At 47.3% G+C, this 9,557-nt stretch overlaps 1 protein-coding gene and 1 pseudogene across 1 annotated transcript; both read left to right on the top strand.

The window, feature by feature from the left end:
- Positions 1-819: 819 nt before the first annotated feature.
- On the top strand, positions 820-4,048 carry LOC100838529 (protein MALE DISCOVERER 2). The gene is made up of 6 exons (XM_003559700.4): positions 820-1,206; positions 1,296-1,365; positions 1,889-2,346; positions 2,431-2,621; positions 2,708-2,840; positions 3,146-4,048. Exons 1-6 carry the CDS (start codon positions 1,104-1,106, stop codon positions 3,709-3,711), a joined length of 1,521 nt encoding a protein of 506 aa, XP_003559748.1. The 5' UTR covers positions 820-1,103; the 3' UTR covers positions 3,712-4,048.
- Positions 4,049-6,201: 2,153 nt separating this feature from the next.
- Positions 6,202-8,394, top strand: LOC100841503 (annotated as a pseudogene).
- Positions 8,395-9,557: the final 1,163 nt, after the last annotated feature.

Raw genomic sequence — 9,557 nt, 5'->3', positions numbered from 1 at the left:
TTCTGTTCTAGGCTAGGCAGAATCAAATGTTAGTAGATCTGGAGTTCGGTTTACCTGCTAATGCTGGAGGATTGCATCATGGGACAAGGCACCTCTTTTTTATATGGCATGAACGCATCTCTCTTTCTTAGCTCAAAGGTTTTGTCACCATCAATAGGAGACCAAGTATTTTCATGGTACTCACTCAGATGCTTAGGTAAGTGAGTCTACTTGTTAACGGTCGATGGCAATTTGGAATTGGTCCCGTATAATTTCTGCCACTAGTTCATTAATTACTCCATTAATCAATTGGGAGGGGTAGCTAATGACTAATGAGGAACGGTCGCGTCCAAATCAGGGATCAATGCAGCATGTGATGAGAGTCGTGTGATTAGTTCCTTCATAAATTAATATGCGGTTGCTAGTCTCGGTCAACTGTTGGGGTGTGGCTTCCAAAATTATGGAGTAGTGCTACCAGATGGTCATGTTTGGTCTTCCAGTTCATATCTGTAGATGAAATCATGAGATGAATCTCAAACATTTTTTGTATCCCAAGCTATTTTGCATCTTAGTATAAGCTTCGAAGACAAGAAAATACTTGTTTCACCAGCTAACTAGTCTACAACTGCTATTCTAGAAAACGACTGCTATCACTTGTGAATTTCATTGTACAGTACAGAACATGCAGCTAGCAGGAGTTGGCGGGATGTCGGTGTAAATTTCAGACAATTCTAATTACAAATTTATGAATTTTTTAGACAAAGAGAGAACAGCATTAGTTCTTTAAAACAATAAAAGAGAGAACAGCAGCAGTACTATAAGACTAAAAAAATCAAAGGAAAAATGGTGGCTGGGTTGTGTTGTGCAGTCGCCTTCGTGTCCTCCTCCTTTCTCGTCTTCCTTCTTCCCTTTTGGCCGCGTCCTCCGACCTTTCCTCCACCGTTCACGCGTTTCCCAGATCCCCACCATTCCACCAAACCAACCAAATCCAAAGCTCTATCATTTTTCCCACCCTCCATTGATCGATTCCTCCAAGCTCCAAGCCTAGCCCATGCCACTGCCCTGTGACTCCTCTTCTTCTTCTAGCTGCCGCCATTCCATTCCTTGAGCTGCCCTGCTAACTAATGGAGCAGCCACCTTCTTCTAATTTGCATCTTCACAACCTTCTTCTTCCTGTGCTACTCCTCGTCTCGGTTTCTTGCCCTCTCGCCGCCCATGGCAGCGCAGGTTCGTCTTGTTCTTGGATTTCCCTTCATCCTTGTTTCTTTCTTCCTTCCTTTTTGGTGAGCTGATTTAGGCTTGTGCTTTTGGTGCAGCGATTGGGGGCTTTGAAGGAGCTGGTACCGACGGATGGAGCACGCGTGGGGGTGCTCCTGTTGATCTTAGGTGAGTGCCTTGTGTGAATCTGCATCAGCATCAGCAGCAAATTTCATGAGTTCTTGGGCAGTACTGTATAACTGTAAATTGCTTGGATGTCATGTGGGAGATAGCGTAAGAGAGAAGTTCTCGACATGATCTAATTTTATCAACCGGTAGGTACATAGGTGGCACAAAATTATTGTTTCTTTGGTGAGAGAGAAGGTGGGAAAGAAAAGGTGCCGCGAAATTATTGTTTCTTGAGAGAGAAGGGGAAAGAAATTGTGGCGCAAATCTGGGGATACTTGAATGCATTTCTTCTGGTATTAATCATGTGAATGTCTAAAATGAATAAATCGGCATTAACACTGTTTTGATACCGTATACAGCTCGAGATAAAGATACGCATAGCATACCTGAATAGTTGTTCTTACATACTTGTATCGATTCATGATCCAAGTGTTTTTCTTTCTTTTGCTGTAAGGTATCTTCAGCGTGAACATAAGAGGCAGTAAAATATACTCACATTTTCTTTATTTTGATTCGTGTCCAGAAGCATAAGAAGTTTGCATTCGAGAAGACTACTACAGACAGGTGGTGGAAACCGTATTCCTTCACTTCCCCTTCCGCCTATGCGAGCCCCTGATCGTAAGAAGCACAAGCACCACAGAAGGGCACCGTCGCCTGCTCCATCACCCTCGCCGTTCAACGCTCCACCTAAAGCCTCACCATCACCATCCCCTTCAAATTTGCATCCATTGACAGCTCCTCCACCTGTGGTGAGGCCCTTGCCTTCCACCCCACAGGCAAAGCATGATCCTCAACCTGATGCTCCAGTTCAAACTTTGCATAAGAATTCGTGGAGAGGCTACGGTTTGGTCACAGCTGGGAGTGCGGTTTTTCTAGTCATGACAGCAGCATTTGTCGTATACTGCCGAGCAAAGAAAGTGGGGACTGTAAAGCCTTGGGTAACAGGGCTAAGTGGGCAACTGCAGCGAGCATTTGTGACAGGTATCCTTCTTTCTATTCATGTGTATTTGTTATTGTATACCTAGTGCTTCGGTTGCACCTTACAATGATCAATCATGTCTTCAGGTGTACCTTCATTGAAACGGTCAGAGCTAGAAGCAGCCTGTGAGGATTTCAGCAATATAATTGGTTCCACGGCTAGCTGCATGCTGTATAAGGGAACTTTATCTAGCGGCGTTGAAATAGCAGTAGTGTCAAGTTCAGTAACATCTGGGAAGGATTGGTCAAAAGAATGTGAATCCCAGTACAGGAAAAAGGTAACGTTGAACCTACAACTAACCTCCTTGTGCACACATATATATTCTACATAATACTAATTGACTGGAACGGTTATGGTTCTCAGATCTCAAGTTTATCCAAAGTGGGCCACAAGAATTTTATAAATCTGCTTGGCTATTGTGAAGAAGAAAATCCTTTCACCAGAGCTATGGTGTTTGAATATGCTCCAAATGGGACTCTTTTTGAGCATCTGCATGGTAAGTGCGTCCTTGCTGCTGTTACGTACTATTTTTTTTTCATGAACAGAATGGTTCCTACAATATGCAAACGCTTCAAATTTTCTAGAGTTCCAAAAACTTTTAGTTTAAGCATGTGTGGGAAACCAAACTTTGCTTGATTTATTGACCAGGCAATATAATTGTTGTTATAGCCTACATACTCAGTAACAGTATTTTATTTTATTCTAAACAATGGGTCTCCCCCATCGATTTCCATTAAAGAAACAGCCAGCATAACAGAGTACTTGTAGCAGTATATGACAGTGCCTTTGATTGTGTTGCAGTTAGAGAAGCTGAGAACTTGGACTGGATGGCCCGGCTCAGGATATCGATGGGGATAGCTTACTGCCTAGAGCACATGCACAAGCTGAACCCACCTGCTCTGCCAAGGAACTTCAACTCGACGACCATCTATCTCACCGACGATTTCGCTGCAAAGGTTTCAGATCTCGATTTCTGGAACGGGACCACCGACGACTGCACCACGCTAGACAGAGCCAGCCTCGTGCATCAGTATGGCATGGTATTGCTGGAGATACTAACGGGAAGAGCACCCTTCCCAGAGCAAGATGAACCACTGGAACAGTGGGCATCTCTGTACTTCGAAGGCAAGATGCCTCTTGCAGAGCTGATTGACTCAAGCCTGGGTTCATTCCCTGAGGAGGCTGCGAGGGAATTGTGCGATGTCGCGAAGTCCTGCGTCGACCAAGATCCAAGCAAGAGACCGGAGATGGTGCAGGTTGCGGCTCGGATGAAGGAGATCACGGCGCTGGGGCCAGAGGGCGTGACCCCGAAGGTGTCGCCGCTCTGGTGGGCGGAGCTGGAGATCATGTCTGCTGAATCTAGCTGATGGTGGAGCTAGACTTCGAGCAGTCCACTCCCCTACCTGTTGTGATTATGGGATTCTTTCGTTTGATTTGTTTTGCTCCTGATCCTGAAAAGTTGTTGGGTTGTGGCTTCCAAGTTTGAAGATGTAGATGGTTATTATAGCGGCAATGTAAAGATGAGTGCTCCCACAGCCAGCAAATTCTTGAAATTGAAAACGTGAAGGGTTTGTGGCTATGTCTCATTTGCATCTCTGTTTTCGATTTATTTATTGGACAAAAGACATGTATTGTGAATCTAGTGTACCGAATGTAATCTTTGGAAAAGTCTCTGGTTGTGCTAACACTGATGAACAAAGTGTATACATTGTTGTCAGACTTTCTGAAATGAACAGGCCAAAAATCAAAATTATAACAGAACAGTTCCAACGAAATTTGTAGAATTTGAAAATTGTGGGACCCTCCTTTCAGAAAGAGAGAAGGGGGCCCTGCAAAAATAAGCGTATGCTGCTTGATTGTGGCGTGCACACGGCATTCTTTAGTAAAAAGCGAATGTGCCCATTCGTACAGCAGCCGTGTGGGACTACTTAAACATCTGTTCACTCCAGTTAGAAGGCCGCTGTACCAGTCCCACTTGGGCCTTGACGGGTGAACAGGCCCAAGAAAGGACCTAGTGGACCTCCGTCCAGGCCCACTGGGCGGCGGGAGGGCTTTCGTGCTCTGTGGCTGAACAACTTTGGGTTCGTGCTTGTCGTCGGGAGGGTCAGGGCCCGGACGGAGGAAGGCTTTTCATGTCAAGAGTGGGGGCATGGAGACGCTGGATGCTCCACATGACTCGGATACAGCCTTTTGGATTCTTCCTTCTTCCTAGCTAGCCCGGTTAAACATCCGGTGCATGCTCGTAATCAGCACTAGGCAGCTTTTTTTTTCAGAAACCTACCGATCGATTAGTTGTGTCTTAAATTCATGTCGTGCAACGCATTGTCTTTAATTTGGAGTATTTCAAATTAAAGTTTAGAGTTTGTGTATAGATTAGTGTTACAAAAATTATACTACATGCATAATTGTGACGCCACTTAATTAGGAGCGTCGAGATATATATATGCCTTACAACAAACACAAAACATGACGTGAAACGAACGAACACGCACGCACGGATCATGCATAGTTGGCACGTACTACATGCATGTGATCCAAATCCAGCCGATCGATGTGACTTCCTCGATCGATTCAGCATACACACTGCATGCAGGGGCGGAGGGAGCACCCAGGCCAGCACAGACCCTGGCTCCCTTAATATTTAGAATTTGTATTTAAATCTTCTCGTAACCTTTGCAATTTTATCCTATAAAGTTTAGTTTTTATGCTTCGCATCCCTTTTTCATAAAAAAAATCATCTCTTCTATTCTGGTCCTCCCTGTGTTTTTTTCATGCCTCCGCCCGTGACTGCATGCTGCCTACTTGATTCAATTTAATCGGTCCAGTAGCTGACGAAGAAGAGAGATGATCTATAATACACGTGACAAGTTAATTAAACATGCACAGCGTACGTGAATATGGATTCAAGGATTTTGATTCTATTTCTTCTTTCTTGTGCAGCTAACTGCTACTCCTAACCCCGTACGCACGTAGGCATATCCTAGCTAATCAGTACTAATAGTCCTAAAAAAAGGATCCCAGTGAACGGATCGATCTCTAATTCTGGACGTACTCGTACTACATCAAAATCAAACAGTAGCTAGAGCAATGCAAATATGCAACACGAGGGCTCTAGCTAGCTCGTGGTCCAAGAAAACATTGATCGATTCCTTTATAAATCAAAAGAGTTTTTTTTTCTATAATGTCCATATGCTTGACGGCCACCATGCATATATCACAAGGACTGATAGAGGCCTAGTATATGCTAATTGTACACTCCGGCCGGATGCATCATCGATTCGAGTCGAGGCAATTAATTATTTTACATATGGCAAATGCATTTTTCGATATGCTCTAAGTAAATGTACAGTACTTGTTTTCGTTGCATTGCATGCATGCCTATGGTGCTGACATGACGTGTCTGCATGCATGCAGTAGCGAGAGGATGTTGCTTTACAAATTTGGAATCAGCAGATTTTTGCTAATTGTAAAAATAAAAACGATCAGCATAAACCTTGTGGCGCAAGAAAACCGTTGACGTTGTCTTGCTCTCCAAACACAAAATCGCCCCCTCATTAATCCCCCAATTCAAACCAAACAATATCTCTCTCTCTCACCATTACCACCGACTGACAAGCAGGCCCGTGCAAGCCCCTGACCCCACAAGACAGCGACGGCGCAGGCGAGAAACCGCAAAGACCTCCACGTGTAATAAATCCCGCCCGCCGTATTATTGCTCAACTTTCTTTTTCCTCAAGAAAAGAAGGAGACGAAACTATGTGCGAAAATAATTACTTAGGCAAGGTTTAATTAGCCGCCGCCCTTAATTCTCTCGCCCTATAAATAGCCCGACGACACGCGTCAAACCCATCCCCCACAACGAAACAGGGAAAGCACCAGCAATACCAATAATCCTTCTTCCTCCTCCTCCAAACGCAGCCTTGATCTCTCGATTTTGAATTTTTGAATCAATGGAGACGGGCATCGGATCCGTGGACGGGCAGAAGTCGGCCCCCAACGGCACCGTGGGCTGCCCCGCCTCCGCCTCCGCCACCGGCTACCTAGCCTCCGGTGCCTCCTCCATCCCCGGCGCCGGCGACCCCGCCGCGACGCTGGGCCGCCACATCGCGCGCCGCCTGGTCCAGGTGGGCGTGCGCGATGTCTTCGCCGTCCCGGGCGACTTCAACCTCACCCTCCTCGACCACCTCATCGCCGAGCCCGCCCTCAACCTCGTCGGCTGCTGCAACGAGCTCAACGCCGGGTACGCCGCGGACGGCTACGCGAGAGCCAAGGGCGTGGGCGCCTGCGCCGTCACCTTCACCGTCGGCGGGCTCAGCGTGCTCAACGCCATCGCGGGCGCCTACAGCGAGAACCTTCCGGTGATCTGCGTCGTCGGCGGGCCCAACTCCAACGACTACGGCACCAACCGGGTCCTCCACCACACCATCGGCCTCCCCGACTTCTCCCAGGAGCTCCGGTGCTTCCAGCCGGTGACATGCCACCAGGCCGTCGTCAACAACCTCGATGACGCCCACGAGCAGATCGACAAGGCCATCTCCACGGCGTTGAGGGAGAGCAAGCCCGTGTACATCTCCGTCAGCTGCAACCTCCCCGGAGTCCACCACCCGACATTCGTCCGTGACCCCGTGCCGTATTTCTTGCATCCGAAGCAGAGTAATCAGGCCGGGCTGGAGGCGGCGGTGGAGGCGACGGTGGAGTTTTTGAACAAGGCGGTGAAGCCGGTCATGGTGGGCGGGCCGAAGATCCGGGTGGCGAAGGCGGGGGCGGCGTTCGTGGACTTAGCTGAGGCGAGCGGCTACGCGGTGGCCACCATGCCGTCGGCGAAAGGTCTCGTGCCGGAGACGCTGCCGCCGGTTCATCGGGACTTACTGGGGCGCCGTCAGCACGGCCTTCTGCGCCGAGATCGTGGAGTCCGCCGACGCGTATCTCTTCGCCGGCCCCATCTTCAACGATTACAGCTCTGTCGGGTATTCCTTCCTCCTGAAGAAGGATAAGGCGGTGGTCGTGCAGCCGGACCGGGTGACCGTCGGCAATGGCCCGGCGTTCGGGTGCGTCATGATGAAGGATTTCCTGTCGGCGCTGGCAAAGCGCGTGTGGAAGAACACCACGGCGTTTGAGAATTATAGGAGGATCTTTGTTCCTGACGGGCAGCCCCCCGAGAGCGAGCCCGGGGAGCCGTTGAGGGTGAACGTGCTGTTCAAGCATGTTCAGAAGATGCTCACCGGTGACAGCGCCGTCATCGCCGAGACGGGCGACTCCTGGTTCAACTGCCAGAAGCTCAAGCTCCCCGACGGCTGCGGGTATGTATATGTAGATTTACACAGCATAGCATAGATTTGTATCTCCTCCATTGCTTGGATCCCCATTGCTAGCTGAATTACATGAATTAGGTTTGAGTTCCGCAGGTACGAGTTCCAGATGCAGTACGGGTCGATCGGGTGGTCGGTGGGGGCGCTGCTGGGGTACGCGCAGGGCGTCGACAACAAGCGCGTCATCGCGTGCATCGGCGACGGGAGCTTCCAGGTGACGGCGCAGGACTTGTCGACGATGCTGCGGTGCGGGCAGCGGAGCATCATCTTCCTCATCAACAACGGGGGGTACACCATCGAGGTGGAGATCCACGACGGGCCTTACAACGTCATCAAGAACTGGAACTACACGGGGCTCGTCGACGCCATACACAACGGGGAAGGGAATTGCTGGACGGCGAAAGTGGGCACGGAGGAGGAGCTGGTGGCGGCCATCGAGACGGCCACCGGGGAGGAGAAGAAGGATTGCTTGTGCTTCATTGAGGTGATCGCGCATAAGGATGACACCAGCAAGGAGCTGCTCGAGTGGGGGTCTAGAGTCTGCGCTGCCAACTCCAGGCCTCCCAATCCGCAGTAGTTGAGCTTTTGGTCGAGTCTTTGTGTTTCAGAAGTGTGCATGTCCAACACTTGGCTACTAAATGCATGGATGCATGCATGCCGGTCGAACTTAATTTGCAACTGTTTGATTTTCTAGGGCGAAATAATTAATCAATAAAATTGGACGATTATTCGTGTGTGCAATTGCTGGTTTATTTTTTCAAAAGAAAATGTTGTTTTATGTACTATAGTCTTTCAGCTGTGGCTTTTACATTTCGGGACATCTAAATCAAACTGCCTCGAACTACTGCGGTTTAATTAATGAAATCGGGGGCTGAGCTCCTTTCATCTAAAAATAACTAGTGGGTTGGCCTGCGCAGATTGTGCGGTTAGACTTGTATAATGTAATACAGAGTAATATTTTTATAGATTTACTTTGTATGCAATTAGATGTATCGTATTTGGAATTGTTCAGTGGTTATTTTGAAATATTTGATTTGTTATATTTTTTACCTACCAAAATACATAGTTTTGAATGATAAGATGGCTTTAAGTTCATAACACAACATATGAAGATTAGGTAGTGATTACATGTTTTAGCATAGAGTTTTGTTGTATTACATTGTGTGCAATACAAAAGTCTTGAGTTTATACATGTAACATGTGTGTTTTCTGTCGTGTTTCAATTTGCGCCGCAATTTTTTTATTTTAGATATTTGAAAAGTTTCATTTTCGATATCGATTATAAAAGTTTGGATTCTTTTATCCTTAATTGTTCTCTGTATGGATGATGCATTAAGCATTGATTTTTTATCCAACCCCATTTGTATCTTTTAGGCCCATAATCCTTCATGTTCTTTCTAGTGGTGCTGCTGCTTCTGATGACCTATGGCGAGAGATGTTCGACTTCCGGTGTCCAGTTTGGCCCTAGTTGTGGATTTGCGTGCGCCTATGATTGATTGGCTTTCGGTTGGCATTTTCATTGTGAGGGTGCTACTACTGAGCGGTAGATGTTGATGCAGGCAGGCTTCGACAACGGTGCATCTACGGATTTATGGAAGCCGAATGTGCTTGCTAGCTATGTCTTTTCATGCGATACGCATAGCATCTACCCTACGTTATTTACTTTCTTTCTTTTTTGAAAATATATCCGATTTCAGCATCAAGTCATTTACTCACCATCTCATATGTTTTGTGGTTGTGGCATGGCAACACGTCACCGGCGGTTGGAGTAATTGGTTCCGGGTGGCCTTTTTCATCGTTTACAATTGTCCCCTTTTTCGTAGTTAATGTATGTATTTTTTTAATTGGTTCATCGATTCGAATTATGGGTTTGTTTACTTTACACTTGGTTTCACGGTTACAGC

The sequence above is a fragment of the Brachypodium distachyon genome, chromosome 1, assembly GCF_000005505.3.
Source record: "Brachypodium distachyon strain Bd21 chromosome 1, Brachypodium_distachyon_v3.0, whole genome shotgun sequence".
Lineage (NCBI taxonomy): Eukaryota > Viridiplantae > Streptophyta > Magnoliopsida > Poales > Poaceae > Brachypodium > Brachypodium distachyon.
This window is presented reverse-complemented; position numbering and strand designations above follow the sequence as displayed.

Coding starts and splice junctions, on each gene's coding strand:
- LOC100838529 (XM_003559700.4), top strand. CDS start 1,104: ATGGAGCAGCCACCTTCTTCTAATTTGCATCTTCACAACCTTCTTCTT. Junction 1,207..1,295: donor CGCCGCCCATGGCAGCGCAG/GTTCGTCTTGTT, acceptor CTTTTGGTGCAG/CGATTGGGGGCTTTGAAGGA. Junction 2,841..3,145: donor TCTTTTTGAGCATCTGCATG/GTAAGTGCGTCC, acceptor ATTGTGTTGCAG/TTAGAGAAGCTGAGAACTTG.